This window comes from Cydia amplana, chromosome 6 (assembly GCF_948474715.1).
Source record: "Cydia amplana chromosome 6, ilCydAmpl1.1, whole genome shotgun sequence".
NCBI lineage: Eukaryota > Metazoa > Arthropoda > Insecta > Lepidoptera > Tortricidae > Cydia > Cydia amplana.
The window spans coordinates 6,597,926-6,622,649 of record NC_086074.1 but is presented as its reverse complement, the minus strand read 5'-3'; the positions used below and the strand labels follow the sequence as shown (position 1 = coordinate 6,622,649).

General features: G+C 37.2%; 1 protein-coding gene across 3 annotated transcripts; it reads left to right on the top strand.

Annotated features, from left to right (window-relative positions):
* Positions 1-607: 607 nt before the first annotated feature.
* Positions 608-22,912, top strand: LOC134648734 (receptor-type tyrosine-protein phosphatase N2). Of its 3 annotated transcripts, none has more exons than XM_063503241.1 (23): positions 608-909; positions 6,015-6,098; positions 10,296-10,349; positions 10,829-10,892; positions 14,067-14,201; positions 14,612-14,699; positions 14,777-14,906; positions 14,991-15,515; positions 15,597-15,743; positions 16,026-16,181; positions 16,901-16,997; positions 17,094-17,183; positions 17,267-17,346; positions 17,429-17,496; positions 17,650-17,868; positions 18,217-18,365; positions 18,872-18,926; positions 19,029-19,250; positions 19,456-19,653; positions 20,420-20,586; positions 21,112-21,165; positions 21,887-22,064; positions 22,698-22,912. In XM_063503241.1, the coding sequence occupies exons 2-23, from the start codon at positions 6,020-6,022 to the stop codon at positions 22,815-22,817; spliced, it is 3,075 nt and encodes a 1,024-aa protein (XP_063359311.1). In that variant the 5' UTR covers positions 608-909; positions 6,015-6,019; the 3' UTR covers positions 22,818-22,912. The 3 variants fall into 3 exon arrangements, with proteins under 3 accessions (XP_063359311.1, XP_063359310.1, XP_063359312.1); XM_063503240.1 differs by having other exon boundaries at positions 17,650-17,874; XM_063503242.1 differs by lacking the exon at positions 16,026-16,181 and having other exon boundaries at positions 610-909; positions 17,650-17,874.
* The last annotated feature ends 1,812 nt before the right edge of the window (positions 22,913-24,724 follow it).

Here is a 24,724-nt window from a genome sequence, read left to right as displayed (position 1 = left end):
CATAACTACGAAAAAAACTCAAGAATCCAGCGAAGGGCCTTTCAGACTCAAGTGCTGCGAAGCTACGTGGGCTGCTACGAATCGTAGAGGTTTCTACGAAGACATATTTAATACTTAATAGTATGTATATAGTATAGTATACCTTTGTCTTCAATTGAAATAATTAGCCATTAGTCTAAGTGCCAAGGACATTAAAGGCACTAGTAACTTAAAGCGACAGGCACTGAACCGAATGTAACACAAAACCGCGTTATCGTAACTCTACCACGCGTAGACATATCCACAACAACTACATTTGAAAACTCATTAAATTGTGTACCTTATTCTTACGCAATAGGGTACAGAATTGATTAAGTTTTCAAATGTAGATACTGCATTTAGGGTAAAAGCGTCAGAACAACGTCATTAGCATTCGGGCGCTGTTTACGCGATAACCGGCGTGTGGGCGACACCCGGCTAAGTACTAGGACACGCTCAAACAAGAATTCCACCCGACCTTAGCATTCCCTATTAAAACAGTAACGGCGCAGTAATCGTGGACTAGGTAATTTACCAACATATCTGCCGGGGCCATATTTTTTTCACCGCCGCTTTTATCGCGCCAGTATTATTAGTGTTCAAGTGAAGTGTTTCGAGAGGCTCCGTGCTAATATCGCGTTATCTAATGATGATTGGTGTATAACATAGAATCGGAACGTTATGTGGGCGGTGAAACCGCCGCATGTGAATGGACGGCATTCGGATCGATAGAGCTCAGTGCGCAGGCCCGCCTTAACAGAACACAGCTGGTGGCTTCGCATCCATCCTCCAACACTTCCACGAACTCAACCGCGACTCAGTGCCTGTTGTGAAAATAAAAGTGCCCGGCAGATTGCGGATATGTTCGCGACCTCCCAGCGGCTCTAAACGGTGCGTACACCACACCCTAGGCAACACAAACATGCCCGGTCCACAGCTTTCAGCCGCACTTCAGAGTCGCCATTACCAATTATTTCGACGCGAAACCTGTTACACGACCCCTTAACTAATTATTATTATGTGGACGCGTTTGTTTATCAACTATAAAGCTATTAGTGAAATCATTTTGCTTTAATATAGGCATACGTGATCTGTAATCCCTAATAATTAATATCAATTTACGTATTTTGTTATGCGTTGCGTTGGAATTGGATACTTTGTCGATAATCTGTGTTATTAATAGATCTGGGGTTTAGCGATTGTTGTACCGCCTAGTAAAATTAGCATAGGTTCTTTTTGAGTTGTATGATAATGGAAGTAACATTTGGCATTGGTGTAGGCAGGTTAGGATTGTGTGGGAGGAAAAGGGCATGGGTGCCTACGTCAGTGGACCCGGACCGACATACGTCACGCGCGGGTCGCTGTCGAATAGCTCTTTGAAAGATTTATGGATTGCTATTGAATACCACATATATACCCCGGTATATAAACTTTCACACCCTTTGTTTAAAACATAACTGGATGCTTTTTGTTTTCAACTCTAAACCTATATCATATCGGTAGAAAATTAAAAATAAATAGCTTGTAGGTTGTTTAGGTGGTCCCAATTAGATATAATGGATAAGGAGGCAGGCCACAATGACTGTTCATATTTCACAGAACAATCTGGAATCTGAAACTTGAATTACTTTTACGCACAATTTATGACTGTCCCTACAGCCGAAAACCCTCAATTAAGGCAATAACTAGGAATCAGTTTCAATGCTACAAGGAGTAAATTTTACTAGATATGTTCAAGTACCTTAAGCGGCATTAGATATGCGACTATGAGTATTTATTAAACTATTTATAGGTAGAACATTCTTATACATTTAGGTACCTCTTCCTGCTTCTTTTTTAATAAGTGTATACAGTAATCTATTCACTTATCTATTATATAGGTAAGTATAGTTTTAGCTATTTTTATGCTGGTAGACAGTTTATTTATCTACGCTGTTCGTTGAATAATTAGGTATTGGTGTCGTTTTTATATTTCACTGGTATTTTATGGAAATCCTGAATAAGTTGCACCTTTGTATGTTGAATTCATACTTTAATTACCAATTTATGATTACAAATAAAAATAAAAATTATAAATTTAAAAAGCCTAAATTTAATTTTAGTTGAATTGAATTTCGCAAGGTACTTACCTACTTAGGTATCTATGCATTTTCACTATAGGCATTCATGTGGCTTAATTTTTACAGGTACCTAATCCAGGTCTTCTTTTCTTTAATTCGTTCTTAATTAAATTAAAGCTGACGATAAACAAGAGTAACATAATATCAAATCTGATTTTTTTGTATTCCGCCTACGTCACAGAAAATCTATTGTATCAATTACATTAGTCAGGCAATCCGCTCATTATTTAGCACGATCGATAATGCCATTAACTTATTTATAAATGTAATGATACCGCATAAAATCCGCATGCAACTAGGTATTGATCGACGCTACCTAGCTTAATTTATATTACCTGGTGGAACTTCATAAGGATGTTCATGTAGCTAGCTACCCGAGTGATTTGATTTATTAATATTCAGCTATAGGTAGGTGGGCGTTTTTTTTTGTTGTCCCCTACACTTTTTTTTCAAATTTGGGATTTTTTATGTTATTTCTACTCAGAATCACGAGCTCTTTCTATCCTAATAGGAGAAAAAAAGTGTCCCAAAATTTCCATACATTTTTCGATCTTTCCATTCCGCGACCGCCATACAAAGTCTATGAAAAATGGTGACGTAATGGAAATAAAAACCTTAGGACACTTTTTTTCTCCTATTAGGATAGAAAGAGCTCGTGATTCTGAGTAGAAATAACATACAAAATCCCAAATTTGAAAAAAAAGTGTAGGGGACAACAATAAAAAAACGCCCAGGTAGGTACTATCTACTCAATAGAATCAAGATCAGATAAATACGAGTAAGTAGCTCCTTAACCTTTATCAGAAATTTACCTGGGCACAGGGTACCTACATTATAACATTATACACTTTTATTGAAAGGTTGCAAACTTGTTCGCAAATGCAAGCCAAGGATTTCCAAAGTAAAGCACAAGTCAAGCGAGTACTTATTTAAAAAAATTGAATTATCATTATCACCTTTGAGTCTCTTGGTGTGCTCACTAGTGATACTATTATAGAATTCTTCGCTTGCTTGGGTCTCGAATAAGTTAAAGATAAAGATTCTAAAATTTACCACTAAGCGTATCTTGAGCGGCTCTAAGTGGAATCTTGAGGGTTGTAATGTCGAATGATACACGAAAATTTTCGCCCCACCACTTAATCATATGATTACCTATGTTCCTGTCATAATTGTAACTTACAGTAATAACATATACTAATCTATGATTGTAACTAAAGGGAGGCTTGAAATTTTTGCATCCGATCTGATACCTACAGTTAACAGTATCCTGATAACAAATACCTACCTAATTAATATGATAAAAATACTTATAAATAATTACAATTCAGACATTTAAATGTTCTTTGAAAAATAACACTTTAAACTCTCACGTTTTGTACACATATTTTATTACACAAAAGGGCTACCGCTATATAATTTCATTGTTTTTACCTTAAATTCCGACGTTTCAGCTGAGTTGCAACAGCTGTGCTCACGGAAAGACTGACGTCCCGGCAAATGTCAACGGAAACATAAATAAAACAACACTGAACTACCCGAAACTAGTTTATAAAATTTTCGGGGTAGACAAAGAATTTGCAGCTACCGTTAAAGCTGAATTAGAGTACAACATTACATTAAAAACATTGGGTCGAAGGGATGTATGTTAAAATCCGCCATTTTTAAATAATTAGAACGTTTGTATCTCCTTATAAATTTGCTTCAACGTTGATTTAAAGATATGTAACCACTTGACGACTTTCCTGCGAGAAATTCAATTTTTTTCGTACCTGAGTGCCAAGTTTGCGATCCGCCGGTTGGGGGATGGGACGAAACTTTTCAAATTAGTCGGGCACGGAGTCGTACTAATAAAACCATTCCGTTACTGGTAGGTACTCTTCAAATGTTGTAAGTATTCACTAAATGTTTGGAAGTTTTTGATGACTACCGACAATGCTGCGGTCAATTAAATAGGGGGTAAATTAATTAGGTACTACTGCAATGTTCTGCCGTCAGAGACCAGCTGCCGTATTCGAACTTCAAGATATTTACAAGAGACGACACGTACTAGATCCATTCTAGATACGTTATAGTTTAGATTTCAACTAGTTCTCTTTTGCAGCGCAATTCGGGTAACCAATGTCACTTTTACGATAGATGGTGTTAGATATCTATTAGATGTGAATTCGATCTCTAAGTAATATCTTGTGGAAATCGTTCAAGAGTATCTCCAGAATCGCGGAAATGTCAAATTTGACAGGTTAGATCTTAAACATATCGTTATCTTATCTTGGCGATGTCTAAAAGATATCTAATAGATGTCTATTACAAAATCCGAATCGGGCCCCAGCACTACCTAGCACGTACCTATTGTACAGAGTCTACCGCGAAATTTCGATTTAGCGGTAGGTTCTGAGTTTGTGCTAGTAGCGCCCTCCACGTAGAATTTTGTGAAAAAAAATTAAAAGTTCCTATTAAAAGTTCTGTTTTTTGGCAGAATTTGGTATCATATTGTTATTATATTGATCATCGCTGAATTTAGGCCCAGGAAAAACGTTTATAGATTTTAATCAAGTCTTTCTGCAGGAAATTACAACAGGGATCCCCCTTCCTTTGTTTCAAAGAAAAAATAAACGATGTTTCGTTGTTACTTATGTGTAGCTTCGCTGCGGATTTTCTTGTCTGAGATAATAATTAAATAGGAGCTCGAAATGAGACATTTTAATGTTTTTAATAACTGCTCATGACATGGCTGACAAGGCGTGAAATAAGAGGGGAGAAGTAAGTAGCGTATTTAGTCACTTGTATTATTTCGGTGATTTTTGAGCGATATTTTTACGAGAAAAATGTTTGTTGTTGACGGAAAATTAGTAGGTATTTTCACAAAAAAGCTCGTATAAAATACGTTCCGAACCCACCGAAATAATTCAGCAAACAATAGGTAGGTACCTGGCTCGTTCAAGTCACTTCCCCCTACCACTTTTGTAATAATTGTTCCGGTATTTACAGAAAGTTAATTGCTAAATTGGGAATCAAAACAACTAAAAATGTGCCAGAATCGCCAATTTTAATCTACTACGTTTTTTGCTTATCGATGCCAGTGTCGTAAGCGCCATCGGCAATAAGGTCCCTTTTCATAGATAATAGCACATATATGGCAAAGACCATGCAAAGACAGCGCAAAGACGCACTGTAAAATATTCATCAACACCGAATTGGCATAAGGTCGTCGCCCTTACATTAAGGTTATAGAAGTCGTAACCTTTTTTTTTTAATTAAAAATGGGCTTACTCATGGCCACAGACTAGCCGAGGCGAAGACGTGGCCTACGATGGAGCGAGTCTGCCCAGAAGGTGGCTGTTCACTAGACATGGGCGAAATATGTCAGTAGAGGGAAAAGATTGATATATATCTTTTTATCATTGGGATATATATCACTCTTTTATATCTTTATATCCGTGTGTAACAGTCGTCCCGCTCGCAACATCGGCACTTGCTGACATTGAGTCATGAGAGAGAGAAAGAGTAGTTAATTATAATGACGCGTCCGAATCCGTCCGAACGACCGCTGTCGCTCGTTCGTGTTAGGCCAAAAAAAAATATATATATATATACTTAGTTTTAACTTTTTTTTAATAGTTAGATGTCAGTTCATTACATTTGGTAAAGCCTGACCAGTAATATAATGATCTGTCAAGAGGACGCTGTTATTCTCATGTTGTCATGTATAGAGGTGACAGTTCAGTATAGTATGAAAAAAATTGTTCCAGTGAAATTCCGCAACATGGCGCGTGATCATTATTGTATTCCTGGCCAGGCTTTAGTTGATTTGTTACTTGTTGTAGAAAGTTGTTAACGTATATTGTATGAACTAGTTTGCTTATCGTATTGTGACAGATGTGATGAGCCGCCAGCGGCCGGCTCTGTGGGCGCTGGCGCTGCTCTGCACGCTGGCGCCCTCGCACGCCGATGGAAACATAGGTAAGAAAATAACCATATTATTTATAACTACTTTAAATCACTAGGTTAACGGCGGTTAATTAGAGAGGGATGCGACTATATGCGATGGACCGACCAAGTAAAGGTTCTCACCTGGGTCACCCTTAATCTGTTCGGAATGCAATAAATAGAGAAGTTTGGCGGGAAACGACCTCAGTGACCGTTATTCTGACAAGAGTAACATACGACCATAGAGAAATAAAGTAACACAAGAGTGCTCGCTCCATGCATCAGTTTTGGCACCAAAAAGACTATTATTTTCATAGTGCATAGTTCCGCTACTCGATGCTAGATGTCGACTATGAAAATAATAGTCTTTTTGGTACCAAAACTGATGTATGGAGTGAGCAATCTATGTATTTTTTTCTCTATGATGCAACTAAGAAGAAGACGCGACAATATAATATAACTCGATTCCCATTCCCGCCAAACTGCATAATATATTGATTTAAAGTACTTATCTCACTTATTTTAGGTAGGTACATATATGTCTTAAGACTCTTGCAAGAGTAATACTTACCTAGACAAATTAACTAATTTGTCTAGGTAAGTACCTATGCTACCTATGGTACCTATGCTGACACTGTTTACGTTGCCTATAGAAAAAATACCTACTACGACTAAACTACATAAATTTAGCAATAGTAGTAACACACGTGTAACTTATTTATACCCACGATCCAGTTCCTGGGCGAGGACATTTAAGGACAATAACGAAATATGCAGCTTCCGCTATACAGACATCGGAGAAATAATTGCCTGTCACTCCCAAAAACGCGTCTGAAAATAAAGTGTCCCGAAATAGTCGACCCTCCTCAGTCTCACTTAAATATCTGAGTAGGTAGGTACCTATGAATCCAGTCCTGAAGATATGATAAACTTGTTTCTTTCAACACTACCGTACCAATCCTTAATTAAGTAACTCGATCATCCCAAGATTAAAGGTTAACAGTAAAAGATTCTTATCATCAACATCGAAAGCATTATCGTTACAACATTTGTGAACTTCGATCGATACGTAGCTATAAATAGACGTGCTCAGGGTTTGAATAAACTTTACCTGCAATTTCATTTGTGGGAGCTTTTCGATGGAAATAACATCTTATGAAGCTTGTGAGCTTTGAGCTCGTAAAGCTCGGTATGTTACATAAATGGACTCAGCTTCAAAGATGGAACGTATTATAACTATTATAGTAGCTTTCAATAACTGCCTTTCAGTTCAAACACTAATATAAATATTTAAGACCTTTTGTTAACCACATTTAACGCAAATAAAGCTTTACTCTACTTTACTTTAAAAACAAAAGTAGGTCATAAATTAACTAATAAGTTAATAACTACTCATATTTTCGTAATCGAATCTGCCAGCTTCCGTCAGTATTTCCAAGCATGGACTATACCTACGCCCCGAGCCTACGCCTCCTTAATTTATTTTATTTTTGTCACGTAGGTAAATAGATGAGCGTAGGTGTCTTTATAATAGAAGTTGTATTGCTTTTGGCTGGAAATATAATGTATAATATATTGTAAGGTATCCTCGGTATGACACATGAAAGGATTCGCGGCACGTTGACTAGCCTTTGAGTTCCATAGCTAATAGAAATAAAAACTAGCTGTCAGACGCAACTGGGTCATACACGAACTGATAACTAATTTCATAGCTACTTTGGCGGGGTCTATTAATTTGGCGCACAATGGGGTGACTTTGCACCTCTAAGTGAACTATAGGTAGGAGAAAAAATACCCCCAACAATGAGTATATTGTGCCCCGCATTCAAAGCTTCGTTTTATATAAAACAACATATCATAAAGTTGATTTACCGATGAAATATGTCATATGAGATGTTCTTCTTCATATTCAATGTGTCTGAATATTTAAATAAGGGACTCCTATTTAGGATTAAATAAATAATTAATCTCATATAGCTAAAACGTATTAATATTTATTCTGACATCACAAGAATATCTTATATTAGACAATTAAATTGACACCTAGGTATATCATTGACTTAGCGGCCTGCTTTCGCAGGCGGAGGTAAGCCAACCGAAAAAGGTTCGCTACAAAGGAACAGTTTAAAAAATATTAAAAAATTCCTTAAATTGGAGCCAATTTTGGAGCAAAGTAGGACCATTTTACGGTAATTTAATTTAGCAGTTTCTGATAGTTGAATGAATTCGAATATAAATTCGGAACTAATTTCAAAGACCTGAAATTGGCTGATCTATGCGGAATTGTAGATTCGAAATCGAAAGTTAGGGTAAAATGTCTTTGGCTTTCGAGTCAAAGTCAGCGTCAAATAGATCGTGACTGCCAAAGTGATACTGACTATACTGTTAATGTTCGTTACATGAAGTGAACAACAATATAACAATAGGTACTATAAATTCATTTAATTAACAATCTTTTATTACCAGTCCCAGCAGTGTACAGCGACCTTTCGAGGTTACGACTGAATGTCAAACGCCACTTATTCCTACCTTCAGTCCTACACACATTGGAAAATTTAATTAACATTGTGTATTCAGCGATAGTTCTTCGCGTTAAGTACCTAGTTTAATGGTAGGTTAGTTACAGATTTTAAGAGCCCATCAACGTGCACACTAGCGCCACTGCTAAATAATCGTGATTATTTAAATTTGACGAAAGATTTTTTTTTTAAAGGGGGCCGTTACGTACTGTATCTTGTATTAAAGTATCTTTTGAATAAATCAAACTAGTTTCTATGTTGCTGGATTCATCAATCTATGAACTCAAAACAAAAACGGCCGTTTTAACTTTGGACGCATAGATTGACGAATCCAGCAACATAGAAACTAGTTTGATGTATTCAAAAGGTACTTTAATACAAGATACATTACGTAGCAGCCCCCTTTTTTAAATTATCTTTCATTAAATTGAAATAATCACGATTTAGCAGTGACGCCAGTGTGCACGTTGATGGGTTCTTAATAATACGCTGAGTTAAATTAGAAACTTCCATTTCTCACTTCAAAAATGATCTAATAAATAAAGTACCTATCTTATTAGCTATAGGTATACTTCTGTTAAAATTTTTGCTACGTAATATCACTATGTACTTAAAGTTCTATAATATGCAGGGTAACGGTTCTAAATAATATACAATTGAAAATAAATGAAAATTCATGTTTTCGTGATTGGATCTTATGGTTGGGTTGGAGTATGCCCTTGTACACATAGTTTAGTATCCTTGTGTTTTTTTTTCATAGGTTTTGCACTTAACTAAAACGTGTACAAATTCAATATAAAAAGTACAATTTTGCGTCAGTCCCCTCTTAAGTTATCACGTAGATGGGATAGGATATTGAAGGATTATTGTATTGCATACCTACGGCATACGGCTACAATTACTCGTACCTTATTGACCCGAGGATTCCTAGTCTACGATTGAGGCAGATCTCTTACATAAGAGATGAGATTATGTACCTACTTCGAAAATGTACATTTCCGTAGCTTTACTGAATTGATGACAGAGTGAGTGCCCGAGGGCGTGGATTCGTTGGGGCAGCTTTGACGTTGCCTTATTGTATTAGAGATAATATTCTATCAAACGCTTTTCGTGAATCAATGATATTATATAACCATAGATAGGTTATATTCATACTTGAGGAGCACAAAAAATACTTCTATGTTTATTTCTGTGCCTACGAAGAAATCTGTTATTTTTGATTAGTTTTCTCATTCCATCCATCTTTGTCACACTCGTTGTTAAACATAAGGTCGTCTCTTTCTCGTTCGGTGTGCGGGAGCTCGTTAGCACGTGCACATTTCTCGCTTGTCCAGGTGCGACTAAAGGCAACTTGTCCAATTTGTCACAAGTTAAGCGCTTCAATTTTGGAACGCCTATAACCTATCTTGAGTATAAATCATTGTCGTGAATCAATAAAAATATTAAGCTTTTATATAAACTTCTACGTTAAAGTGGCCCCATGGCTCCGCCATTATGAAAAAGTTCCAAAAACTTAATCGACAAAAATATCTATACCTACAATTAACTTGCTCATAAAATTTCAAGAGAATCCGTTGGAAAATACGATCTGTAAACGAAAACTTCCGCCTTCGCTTTCGTTCGGTCAATGACATGACATGTTCCACAGTTTTTCTACCAATATGTATTGTATATGTATTATACGATTTACAAATACGATAATTTCTTACAGGTTGCTTATTCAGCTCAACCTTGTGCATAGAGGGCGCGGAGTGGTGCTATGACGGTAAGTTTACTCGTATTTTACGACGCAGTAAATGCCACTTGCATCCACTATTATTTAAGGTAATACACACCATTTAGCCACTAGTTTATCGTTCATTTAAACTTTTGCAAAGCCATCTTACCCTGGCACAGACCAGCGTAACATGCGACATCTGTTACGCAAAAAAAAAACGTGATAAGTACCTACCTCTGAAGTTTCTTACAAATTTAAGATTTTATAAATTATTTATTGGGTTATTACCTATTTAGTATTGATATTTTGATGTGAAAGCTTGAATCATTGTTTTGGAAGGGTTATTATGGGAGTAATGTGTTGATTTAAAAACGAATACCTACTTACATAATAATAACTTTTAAGTAACATTTATCTCCGTCTTAAGTTGGAACATACCTAGCATAAACATTAACTTTGTCGAGAACCAAGTTTTAAAGCGTTGTTAAATATCATACTTGAAGTTTTAATATGGTTGTGTTTTATAGATTTCGCCTTCGGGAAGTGTATACCGATCTACGAGAGCGAAGTAGATGAAGGCGCGCTGTACCAGTGAGTACCAATATTTACTCAATTTTAAACTACTTTGAAATGCTGGAGCCATATGAAATTGGATATTTTTATTTAACGTCCTGGCCACAGCAGGCGTCCTACACTTAGTAAGTAGGAACGTAAGGTCCAACAAGTTTTAACTTTCAACTTAAGGCTTAGAACGCACATACGATTAATTTCTTGCGTTTTCAGTCTTGCTGAAACCGCATAACCGATAACCGCGTCTATGGGAAGTCGTATATATTGCGGTTTGTGTTTTCGCGTTTTGACGTTCAGTAACTATGACAATGGATTTTCTCAGTAATAGAGGTAAATTGTAAGTAGGTACCCATCAGGGAGTGTCACCGTTGTTCCGTGGTGTAACCTGTCATATAATAAAATCATATGGAATAGAAATTTAGTCCCAAGCCAGTAAAAAAGAATTTACAATTTTTTTCTCAATATGCTCAACTAGTCCCTGTCAACAGCATTGCTTAGTCTTTTAGACCGTGGCAGTATTTTTCTTTGTCACACGCGTCACGATATACGCGTGTGACACGAAGTGCGGTGGTGCCAATTTTAACCAAAGTTACAAAATAGATGTGTTTCTGTTACCTATCCTCATGACGCCCATCATACAAAATTATAGCCAAGGAAATTAGAATCTTCTTGTATTTTCAATTAGGTTATATTTCATTTCTTCAAAAATTTTACGAGACAAATGAAATGCTACGTACATTGTTTTTAATTAAGGTTGACATTCCATCGAAACTGAGTGTACATCCTAATGTACATTGGACGTAACGAGGCTATGCAGATATGTAGTGACGTATAAATATCAGTCATCGTTTGCCGAACTTGCATCAGGTATAAAATAATAATATATTTGTGAAGTGCAAATATTGTCACTATATATAGTAACGGCACCAGTCATGGGACATTTAAGAGGAAATTTGGAGTATTTGTGATATTTCCCTGATACATGTAAAAGTTCTACCGCTTAGCTTGTTAAAAGATGAATATGCTATCCTTCTTTCATGTTTCAGGCGTGTTGTATCAAAGATACTGCAGTTAGTTTCCACATAATTAATAAATTAAAAGTATGTTTTTTTTCTCCAGTCATGGACACCAAAGCTCCAGTAATGGAACCCCGGTAATAGACGTGGATCCAGTAATGGGCCCCCTATAATGGGCATACCCTATCAGTATAAGATATTGGAATAGGGAATAAGTTTTTGGCAAAAAACTAGTTACTAGTCATTTTTGTCACCCGATTGCATTGTCATCCGATTTGCATACGTATCCAAAATTTCAACTCAATCGGAAATCCGAAAGAGGCTCAAATGCCATTTCCAAGATTTGAACCACACTAATACAGGGTGGATTTTCTTTTTGGGTCAGTGAGGGCAGCTACCAGATCCCGTGCTGCTACGAGAAAAACGGTCTTAAAAGACCTTCCCTCGATTTCAAATTAATGAATATTGGCTTTTACAGATTTTGGAAAAAACATACAGGGTGCGAGGAAAAGGTAATTTTTGACAAACTTTTTTTTGATGCCAATCGATCCCATTCCTATTGAGGATCAAAAGCTTATATGGAACAAAAAAAAATTCCGGCTAGAAAAGCCACAAATCGAGGAAAACATTTCCCATACAATTTGTATGAAAATGAAAACTTATATTTTTCACATGCTATTTTTGTATGCAAATCGATTCCATTCCTATCCAGTATCAATAGTTTTTTTGGGGTCAAAATTAAATTTCACATTTTCTCCATGTAGTAAATGTACCTATGGAAAAAGTTTTTATTAATTTGTGGCTTTTTAGTACATTATCGTAAGTTGACCCCAAAGAAACTATTGATACTAGATAAGAATGGAATCAATTGGCATAGAAAAATAGCATGTGAAAAATAAAAGTTTTGATTTTCATACAAATTGTATGGGAAAAGTTTTCCTCGATTTGTGGCTTTTCTAGCCGGAAATTTTTTTTAGTTCCATACAAGCTTTTGATCCTCAATAGGAATGGGATCGATTAGCATCAAAAAAAAGATTGTCAAAATTACCTTTTTCTCGCACCCTGTATGTTTTTTCCAAAATCTGTAAAAGCCAATCTTCATTAATTTAAAATCGAGGGAAGGTTTTCTAAGACCGTTTTCTTGTCGCAGCACGGGATCTGGTAGCTGCCCTCACTGACCCAAAAAGAAAATCCACCCTGTATACAAACTAACAGGGCAAGTTAAATAAAATTTTGTAAAAACGATATTAATTTATCCGAAGTCCGAGAAGACCTCCTGACATAGTTCGTACGAGTAACTACATTATACTTCTGTATTGTTTAAACATGAAATTACGCAATGGCAAGCATCATTATGTAAATTATCCCATCATAGGAGGTATGCAGTTTTACAGCTCCTATAATGGGATTGGGCAAAATACCACTATTTTTTATACATGTCTAGAGTCACAACATAATGTGTTGTATACCTTATCTCATGGTAAATGCAATTAACAAAACACATTCTAGTTTACACCAAGTAATAATTAATTACAATTTAATATATGAACTCACCTCTCTTAGCGAAGTTGTTAAGAATTCTTACTGGTTATATTTTCCAGTGACACGACAACTTTTGGGTTGGCGCCAATTTCTTAAAAATTAACCGAAATTAATAAAAAGTCAAACTTAAACAGCTCTATGACTCTTATTTATGGTAAAATATTGCCAGTGTTTATAAACTACTTTTACATACTTATTTTAGAGGATTTGTGGTTTTATGTCCCATTACCGGTTCCACGTCCATTATAGGGTCCATTACGTTAGTATCATATTTGCCAAATCCTTCTCTTTGTTAAACAACACACAAATAACTAACTACCTAACTTTGCCTACTAAATAAATATTATCTTTGGTTGTAAGACTACGATAAATAAAATTCTATTGTTGAATGTTTGACGGCGGTTCTGGCCTAGTGGGTAGTGACCCTGCCTGTGAAGCCAATGGTCCTGGGTTGAAATCCCGGTAAGGGCATTTATTTGCGTGATGAGCTCCGATATTGGTTCCTGAGTCGTGGATGTTTTCTATGTATTATGTACCCACAACACAAGTCTTCTTGAGCTTATTGTGGGACTTAGTCAATTTGCGTAAGAATGTCCCTATAATATTTATTATTATTAATTTATGTATGTTTGTTCAGATATGACATGAGCTCGGAGCAGCTGCAATGGTTCGAGGACGAGCTGCAGCGCCTAGCGTCGCGCGGCTACCGCTGGGAGCACGCCTACACGCAGTGCGTGCTGCAGGCCATGCTGTACACCATGCGCCAGGACCTGTCAGTATTGCTGTAAAATAAACTGCAGAGATTAAGTTTGTCAATATCGCTAAGGGCTGTTCACTTTAAAAATCTTAGTAAATCCTATAACCACGCACTACTTACTATAGTTCGAGTTGATTTATCTTTAATGTTTTTAAGGGATACCTACTTGTTTACCAGCACACGAGCTTTGACCGATGTAGGCTGTTTTATGTGCTGACTGTTTTTATCAATCTCGGCAACTGATGAATCGTATTCGAGGCAAGGTTATCTTTATTGTAAAAGAGTAGTCTTGAATAAAGAGACCGGCTTAATTTTTCTTTAAGCCGTCAGCTATTGCAAATTATAAGTCAAAGAAAACTGCAGACAAGCCATTTATCACATAATATGCGATATCGATTGATTTATCGAATCCTTTCAAATTTCAGAGACCCAACAAAGATCAATCCAAAAATATGCGACCATTTTGTGGACCCCAAACTAAATTCCGATGTCGCTGAAACTACCGAAGAAGATGTACGTACCTGTGCAATGTTTAAGATTTAGCTTTTAGGGCGCGACTTAAAAATTACTGATGTGTGTTGTTTTTCTAGAATGAACCCGATGAACAGGAGGCCTACATTCGTTTTACTCCTAACTCTCAACTTGACTCAAACTATGCCAATGAGGTGTATAGCCCTCCGTTAACCGACGAGGAAGCTGCTGAACTTCTTATTCAAAAAGGTATTTGGATACTTACATTTCGGCCATTGGCTGAAGGAGTATGGTAGGAATCTAAGGATAATAAACTTGTTTTCATTTTTATAGGGCCCATAATATCTGACGAAGATCAAGTAATCTCAGCCGAAGAAACCCCAAGCGATAAATTACGCGATCTAATGTTAATGAGTGGAGACGAAGAGTCTCCTGTCATTCTACCTTTTGAGGGTTTCCGAGAGAGAATTAGGGCTGCTCAAAAAGCTAGAGCCACTGACCCTGAAGCGTATGCCAGCGCCATTGTGGATAAGATTAAAAAGTCTTTGCCTGTAGTCAACGCAAACAGAGCGGAAGATAACGGAGGTTATGATGAAGAGCGCCTAGGAGCTCATTATAGAAAGATGAAAGTAAAAGCACCTCCGTTCACGGCTGAGTATATCCTCGGAAATAATGTATCTCCTCTTGATGCAGAGGTGCTCTCAAACGCCCAAGAAAAGTACAAACAAAGTTTCGCTGAAAAGAATTTCCCATTTGAATATGACAATCCTAGCGATTTACCTGAACAGAGAATTTACTTCGACGATATGGAAGAGGTACCCTATGATATGGGTAGCGGAGAACTTGAAAACTGGAAAGGTAACTTGGAGCTAAAGTTGTTTATTTTAGATAGGTTAAACGGTTATAAGACTATTGATTGAATCTTTTACCATATTACAGATCTAAATACCCCGGAATCTGAGGCGAAACATTCTAAGAATATGGAGTACTTGGTGAATTACTGGCGCCAAATTGTTGATTCCAAATTAAAGCCGCAAGGAGCTCTCTATGCTGAAGGTGGTCCCCTAAAGGCTGAGGATTTGCAAGGTGAGTTTTGATATCCAAGTTATGATTGTTGTATGTTATAACGACAACGATTGTTGCTTCGTTGCTTTTTTGCGTTGTAGGTACAGGCAGCAACATTATTTCACTCCATCTTGTTGAAAGACTTCATCTTTCTAAGTTCATATATTTTAAGTTAACCGAACGTTTCTGCTTTATTTACGGCTACCTATTTAAATTCACGTTAGCCCTCCATAACCCTAGGAGCTGTACTGGCAGGAACAATTGACGCAAAGTTATTGACTTCAAATACCGACCATGTTTCAGGTGAAAATTCAAAATTTTACCCCGAGGACTTTCAAGATTTACTAAGTAAAGAATGGGGGTTTATGCGTAGGGAACGAGACGATGTTAAAAAGCCTGGGCCTCGCCTGGACGCGAAAGTCCTAAAGCATTATTTGCATCAGAATAAGTCAGTGACAGGTTAGTGTCACTAAGGCCTGAGATGTGCTAGAGCTGTCGTTGTTTCTTGAAAAACTAAATGCCTCAAATGTATTTTCTTAAATATTCGAACGCTGGTAGCAGCGCGACATTAATTCTTTGCATAAAATACGATAAAACGCACTTCTTTATCTAGAACTTCGCACTAAATGTTTCCCTTCCATTGCAGCACTATTTCCCCTTAACACTCAAGGCATGAGGCTGTGGGTTCCTCTCACATAATGCGTATTGTGTATATGTGTTGTGTTTTTCAAATTATATCATTGTTATAATTTTATATATTTCTATTTCCATGTGCTGGTTATTCCATTAGCTATCCGTTCTTCGATTCAAACAATAATAAATCATTGGTGTCGTCACGTTTTGGTAATGTTCTGTTCCGTGTGCATCTTCATTTTGTATGACTTCTTTTGTTTTTTTTCTTTTGCCACTGTAGAACACTACTGTGCAAGGTAGTTTAATGGCCTTAGCAATTAAAATTGCGATGAAGCTAAATTAAGAATTTAATTTGTCTGATGCTTTAATTAAATCAATATATTACGAGTAGGTATATGGGTAATATATAATCTGATCAAATCAATTTTTATTAGCTACTACGATGAAACGAATGAATTTGCATGAATTAATTCCTTGACTTATGTATGTGTCGCGTATGGGTACTAAGGCCAAATATGATATGTTTTACGATTTTGTATTTGCAGGTCAAGGCACGCCTAGTGCACAAAAGTTTACCGGCGTCCATGACCACAATGACTACGACTACGATCCTTCTTATGCGTATGTCGTCTTCAAAAACCGGTATGCACATGTTCCTCTTATGATCATGGTACATATTTATAAATGTATCTACTAATCAGAGAATTGAATGCTTTTTTTATTATTTAATTCTCACAGGTTGTTCAACAACTGGGATGTTGGCGTTTCATTTATTAAAAAAATTGAAGAAAAACTGGGATTAGAGGACAAGACTTTCACAAATCCTCGGTGGGTATGAAATTAAGGTTTTGCTAGCTCAGAATTAGATTATTTTTCTAGACACCAAAATCTTATCTAATATATTTTTGCAGAGTGGACAAAGGAGAAGTGACGTTCAAAGTTGAGAGGAATAGTAAGGGATACGATGCAAGCACTGTAGCTAAGCGTATTGGTAAGACAAGGCATTATTTTGTAATGAAACGATGAAAGTCATGTTTGATACATACATTTTACTTTTTACTACGATATTTCAGATGACATCAAAGACGAGTTACGACGTGAGACCGGTGTTAGAATTATGTCAACAGGCGTCGGAGATCGAGTAAGTCCTTCACAAATACCTATAGAAAAATACATGTTGTTTTCGTAAACTAAGCAAATAAGCCTCACACCTCATCCTCGGAGAGCCAATTATCGGGTGATTTGCATCCTACTTACGAATAAAATTCTTTAAAAAATCATTGTTGCATTACAGAGCAAACGACCAATAATCGAGCATTCAGAGCCATCTGAGACCCAAATATTCGGCTTGGAGCTCCCAGTGCTGATGGCTCTAGTGGGCAGCTTGTCCGTTCTTCTGGTGGGTGGTGTGGTGTTCGCTGTGCTGCTGAAACGAGACCTGAATGGAAAGAGGAAGATGCAGGGAATGTCCTCGGCGGCCGAGATCGACGCTGAGGCGACTAGAGACTACCAAGTAAAGGTTTATTTCTGAACACATATACACAAATACATACAACTAGTAAAAAGTTAATAATTCCAAATTATTAATTACTTAATAATTAGTGTAGGTATAACAGACTATTTCGTTTCTGACAAATATAAGAGCCCGGACAGATTTTTAATGATACGGTTTAGAAATGCTTTAATTCCCTACTTTATATCGTATGTCTAAGCTTTTATATTACAGACTTTTAATTTTGGTTTTATTTTAAATTAAATTAAATATCATTTGTTATCAGGCAACTAAGTTAAAATTTATTTTTCCTTAAAATTTTCCATGTAGATAAAAGACGTAAATCGTAATCAAGATGTATGTTTGAAGGAGCTGTGTCGCGCGCGCATGTCGGGCAAGTGGTCGGGCCAGCAGACCACTACTGCGCCACACCCTGCGGACCCCCCGCAGCGGATCACCTCGCTGTCACGGGAACCTGACGGCAACTCGCCATCCACTCGCTCCAGCACTTCATCCTGGTGAGTAGGACAACTGGTTGGAGCAGTAGAAAATGACCGCATCTAGCGGTTTCCCGCAGCGGATTGCCTCGCTGTCACCAGAACTTGACGCCAGATCGTCATCCACTCGGTGTACTACTTCTTCGTGGTGAGTAGGACAAGTAATTAGAGCAGTAGAAAATGACCGTACCTGCTGGTGATCTCACACTCCACTTGCTCCAATAGACAAGGACAAGGGGACTTTACAGCCACGATGACAATAATCTTCCACGGTTCCACGCAAATACATCCAGTATTTTTTCCTCAGTAAGTAGAGCAAGTTACCGAGCCTACCGAGGCAACAGTCTGTAAGTAGTTTCATAAACTTTTTATTATTTCTATCTTATGTCACACTAATAAGAATAGGGCAAAAAAACAAGATACAGATCGAATAAATCATTTGCTGAATGTCCGGTTCAATTATTAGCACTATATGTATAGGTAAATTAAAATATGACGTACTTATAAATAATTATCTTTTTTTTCAGGAGTGAGGAACCAGCATTGACTAACATGGACATATCTACTGGACACATGGTTTTGGTTAGTATTTTTATGCAATCCTTAATTTGACATCAGTCTTCCTTGAAATAGCAACCTTCCAATATTCAACATACACACTTCAATACGACCTACCTTCCTCAGGCATACATGGAAGACCACCTCCGCAACAAGGATCGCCTGGAGCAGGAATGGCGCGCGCTCTGCGCATACGAGGCTGAACCGTGCGCCACCAACGCCGCCATGAAGGAGGAGAACACCGGCAAGAACCGCTATGCTGACGTCTTACCTTACGACCACTCCAGGGTCACGCTCAACAAGCTTTCTAACCATCTCGGCTCGGATTACATCAACGCTTCTACTATTGTAAGTGTTTTATTATTATGACAACTTATAAGGCCGAAAACACAAAACCGATGCCATATTCTTTACGGCTTTCTTCACATCCGATGAAGCATCAGATGTAATATTGACAGTTTAATTTTAATTTTAATTGCTGGAAGATTTTAAGTCATTGCCAGTTAGAAACTCTTTGCTAAGAGATTCAATTTAATGTCCTAATTCATTTCAGACGGACCACGATCCTCGCAACCCAGCCTATATCGCCGCCGCGGGTCCTCTAGCTCACACGGCGCCCGACTTTTGGCAGATGGTTTGGGAACAGGGCAGCGTGGTAATGGTGATGCTGACTAGGCTGACGGAGAATGGACAGCAGCTGTGCCACCGATACTGGCCCGAGGAAGGCTCCGAGCTCTACCATATCTATGAGGTTAGATTGTTTAATGTCAAAGTGGCACTACGCTGGGTGAGAATACGTTTGTGCCATACGCCACTTACATTGGTTTACAGGAGAGCGAAAAGAAGCAAAAATAAATAATTTCTCGAAAAGTTTTACATTTAGGAAATATTGAACTTATTTATCATTTAGGCACATATGTTTACTATTTATAGTACTAAACAAATATTGTGAATATAGTGGTAATCATGAAATAAAAGCACTTTTATTATTGCCTGAGTAAATGTTAAACGTACAATGTAATGTATGATATGACACAAAAGTTTTGGATATGTCACACTTTTGTGATAATTTTCTGTTAACACAGTGTAATTTTCCTATAGTAAAAGACGGATATGGCACAACATTTTAGAAAAAGATTGTTTTTTCAAAAACCGATTAGTGTCAATTATAGCATATTTTTTGTTATTTTAGAAATCATTAAAAAACGATTTTGCTCAAAAATGGATATGGCACAAACGTATTCTCAGCCGGCGACTAGGTAAAGAGACTCTTTCAAACTCAGAGGTGCCGCTTGCGCTTTACGGATTTATTACACTCATAAATGTGAGATTTCACTATGGCTGCAGTGACAAGTGATCACTAATAAAATTAATCCTCTTGTTTTCTATTCCTTCCTCCCTTAAATAACCTATGTTCGCTTGTCTTTTAACTTACATTATAACGTATTGCATCTTAGTATGATAGGTGCCTTAAAAAAGTTTAATAAATTTTAACTTCTCCTTCTACATAATTCCAGGTCCATCTTGTGAGCGAGCACATCTGGTGTGACGACTACTTAGTCCGGAGTTTCTACCTGAAGAACCAGCGTACTGGCGAGACCCGTACCGTTACCCAGTTCCACTTCCTCTCCTGGCCTGAGAACGGCGTACCAGCATCTACCAAGGCGTTGCTCGAGTTCCGAAGGTTCGTACTAGAATACGAACATAGATTTTACGAAAAAATCTGTTCCAGGTAGGAACAGATATTTTTACAAAAAAAAACAGCAATCTGGCGTGTCCCGTGCTTTTACTCAGTTCCACTTCCTCTTCTGACCTGAGAGTGGTGTATACTAATATCGACCAAAGCGTTGCTGGAGATAGAACCAGCACATTCGACAAACCCACACCGTGACAAAATACTATTTACTCCCTATTTTTATATGAAAATTGTGTAATATCACAAAGATGTTGCTTCGTTCTGATAGTCTGTACAGTCAGCAGCAGAAGTTGCTAAGCGGGCGAGGTGTTCAAAATTACCTTGAAACGCTCTTATTCTCTTAACAATAAAGTCGCGTCAAGATCATTTTGAACACCTGGCCCGCATAGCAACTTCTGCTGCTGACTGTACAATGATAACTGACTAGTCTGACGTGTTGTACTCAAAGAACTAGCAAACTTATTTATTTAAACTTATTCCATACTCTATTAACAAAACTTTTTATTCCTACAGGAAAGTCAACAAATCTTACAGAGGGAGGTCTTGTCCTATCGTGGTTCACTGCAGGTAAACCATCAAATGACTAATAATGAGCAATTGTGTTTATATCTTATGAAATATTTTTAACTATTGCGGCGATTGAGGCCTTGATGTACCTACAGAATCAATCTCTATTACTTAGCATATTCGATAATGATAATATCTCCAAAATAATTTTCCTTGAGCTCATAAAGAAAGCGAAAACAATAGTAGCGTCGTTTTGCTAAAGAATATAATGAATATAATTATTTTACGCACCGCCGCTTGAAGGTACATACCTACCTATCTTATCGAACGAGCGAGCGAAGCGAAGTGAAGTTCTTACATTCAACTTGGAACACACGGCTGGCTAGGGGCACGTCCCGGCATTTCGATGTTTTTAAGCTGAACTATCAGAAGATAGTTTGATACACAATAACTTAAGTAAATTTCTTCTAATTTAAATTAAATTGGGTAAACGTGTAGTTGAGGGCATTCTATTTTAGTCATTAAATTATGAGCAGGCTCGATCAAGGGGTTATTGAGCTAGAAGAGCTTAGAAGGCTAAAAAGCTATTTGTGAGGGGTCTTGCTATTCTGGTCATCTTTTTTGCAAGAAAGTATGGTCAAGTTTGGTATCAAATGAAAGTGCTCGGCTTACACATTTATAATATAGTTTTTAAATTTACAATTTTAAAATAATAATGTAACATTTTGACGAACCGCGAGTTCTCAGTTCGGGGCGAACTACTAGTTTAAATCTATTCCAGTGACGGAGCCGGCCGCTCAGGCACCTACTGCCTCATCGACATGGTCCTCAACCGCATGGCCAAGGGCGCGAAGGAGATTGACATCGCAGCCACGCTCGAGCACATCCGAGACCAGAGGCCGCGGACTGTCGCCACCAAGCAACAGTTCGAGTTTGTGCTAATGGCTGTCGCTGAGGAGGTAAGGCGTTATATATGTTGACTACTAGAAACGCTGGAGCATATTCAAGATTAGAGCGCTTACCGTCGGCACGAAAGTAGCAGTTCGAGCGTCGCACTTAATTATACGAGTAGGTACATCCATCCATTCTATGCATTCTATGCGATCCATTCTAGAATGGATCTAGAACGTACGTCTAGATACGTCATAGTTTAGATTTCAACTAGTTCTCTTTTGCAACGCAATTCGGGCAACCAATGTCACTTTTACGATAGATCGTGTTAGATATCTATTAGATGTGAATTAGATCTCTAAGTAATATCTTGTGGAAATCCTTCAAGAGTATCTCCAGAATCTCGGAAATGTCAAATTTGACAGGTTAGATATTAAACATATCGTTAGCGTATCTTGGCGATGTCTAAAAGATATCTAATACTTAGATGTCTATTACAAAATCCGAATCGGGCCCTAAGTCCCCTGTAGGTCTTTAGCTTTAATCAATCTATCTAACGATTTTACTCTCGCAACTTTTATCAGATCGTCGGCCTACCTAAGACTCAAATTCAAAGCTACGCTTTCCGATCGCCATTCTGTTTACCTATCAAAAATACATGATTACGTAACGCACAATTGACTGTATCCTTATTATCACAGGTACACGCGATACTGAAAGCTCTACCGGCCCAACTCCAACAAATGCAAGAAAAAAAGGACAAGGAAAAGGACAAAGATAAAGACAAGGAGGGCTCCGAGAAAGAGAAGCCTAACAACTGAACACTTTGCTATTCGTCGTTGTTGCGTTACTGATCACTGTATTTGTGTGTTTCCTCAGTTCCAGGCTGAGAATTTCGCTGATTCGTCTACTGTTTCGTTCTGTACTGTCGTTTACTGTCTACGTTCATTTATTTATTGTGTAAGCAGAATAGGTATCTATCCGAAGTTCTCAACCTTGACGACAATAAGGTAAACTGGGCGCGATTTCAAAATGGACTTCTTGACATATTACAACGGCCGTTTAGGTCGTAACTTAGTATATTTTATCACTACAAACTTAGGATATAAATAGCGTTAAATTGTAACTTCTCATTGGCTGTAAGTACAGTCGCGGATATAAACATGTAGCTACACAAATTCACATTCATGATATCGGGTGCAAAAGGCATACATGTTTATAAAAGTGACAGTACAGACGTACTTAAAACGCTACATCATCTGTTGTTGCCGTACATCTTGCAATTTATTTTTTTACAGCTTTTTATCTGCGATAGAGTAAATATTTTCATAAGAATATGCATAAATAATTTTACGGTTCATACCTAACTATTACCTGTCCAAACTAATTATTGATCGACAAATGGACCTATCTTAGAAATATTATGTTGTTATATTGTAACCTCCTTATTTAAATGATGTAATTGTATGCCTAATACCTATTATATTTAAAACTACTTATTACCTAAGTATAAATCATGTACCTAATGTACTTATTATGTATGTTATCATCGTCATCATGTTTTGTTGTAAAAAATATATTACGGTCAATTGTTGAGGTGTCTAAAATGTCCAAATCTAATTTGCAAGCTTTTAATTATTTATGCTTATAATTTTGTGATGAAGACCCAATCATGTACAGTCAGCTATAAAAGTAACTACGCTGATAAAGTAACTGATATGATCTGCACCAGCTCTTATTCTCTTGACCATAGGGAGTAATGAGGGTCATTTGAGTTCTTTGTTCGAGCAGCTACTTATGCTGCTGAGTGTACTACACATTTTGAACTCTTGCATAATCGTGAACGCCCAGCCCGTCCACGACTGCATTTTGTTATTTTATAATTAAATGCCCGCAAGAGTTTCGAGATGACCAAATAAAATATAGTAAAGCTCGCTTAATACGAACACGTTTTATACGTATACGTAATACCTACGTAATTATATTTTCCACCTTTCCTCAGGCGTAGGTATATGATCGTTATAATAGTCTGAGTCTTCAGGCGATTCTCCGCACCTGTTTTCAGTTCAGTCCTTTAAATCGTATTATGCGGGTTTTGCTGTTATAATGCAGTTTAGAACATACTATTGCATATTTGATACGAATGTTTGGATATCTTTAATCAAATGTTGATCTTTGTCTTAAAAAAATACAAAAAAATATTTTTATTCTACTGTGCATGGGATGCATTAGCTGTGAATCAATCTAGTCTATGAGTAAATTTAATATTTTATCGTTAAATTTATCGCGTTGTCTATGCTTTTTAACCATGGAAGGCGCATGCTGCTCCGAGTACAAGCGATGATTTAGGTAGAAATCAAATTCGGGATAAGAAACGTTTGGGAGTTTCTGCTAGGTGCTTCATTTCACGAAGGTGAGGGAATTTACCGAAATGAGATTTACTTAACTTCTTAATAATATGAGCTTATTTACTACACGACATAAATTTGTGCGTAACTCCATTCTCTCTGTAGCCATCCGTGTTATTTATGTACCGCCAGACTGGCAGTTACTCGTTCGATGCCAATTTTATCTTATGGCCATACACTGCCTTAGATTATATAGTTTGTCAAATGACTGTCTCATTTCAAACATGGACAGAGAGAATCATACTATCTTCGTCTTACACTAGTACTAGCACCCAAAAGAAAAGGATGAGTATAGTTTTTTGTTCTATATACTTACTTTA

Coding starts and splice junctions, on each gene's coding strand:
- LOC134648734 (XM_063503240.1), top strand. CDS start 6,020: ATGAGCCGCCAGCGGCCGGCTCTGTGGGCGCTGGCGCTGCTCTGCACG. Junction 6,099..10,295: donor GCACGCCGATGGAAACATAG/GTAAGAAAATAA, acceptor AATTTCTTACAG/GTTGCTTATTCAGCTCAACC. Junction 16,998..17,093: donor TATGTCGTCTTCAAAAACCG/GTATGCACATGT, acceptor TAATTCTCACAG/GTTGTTCAACAACTGGGATG.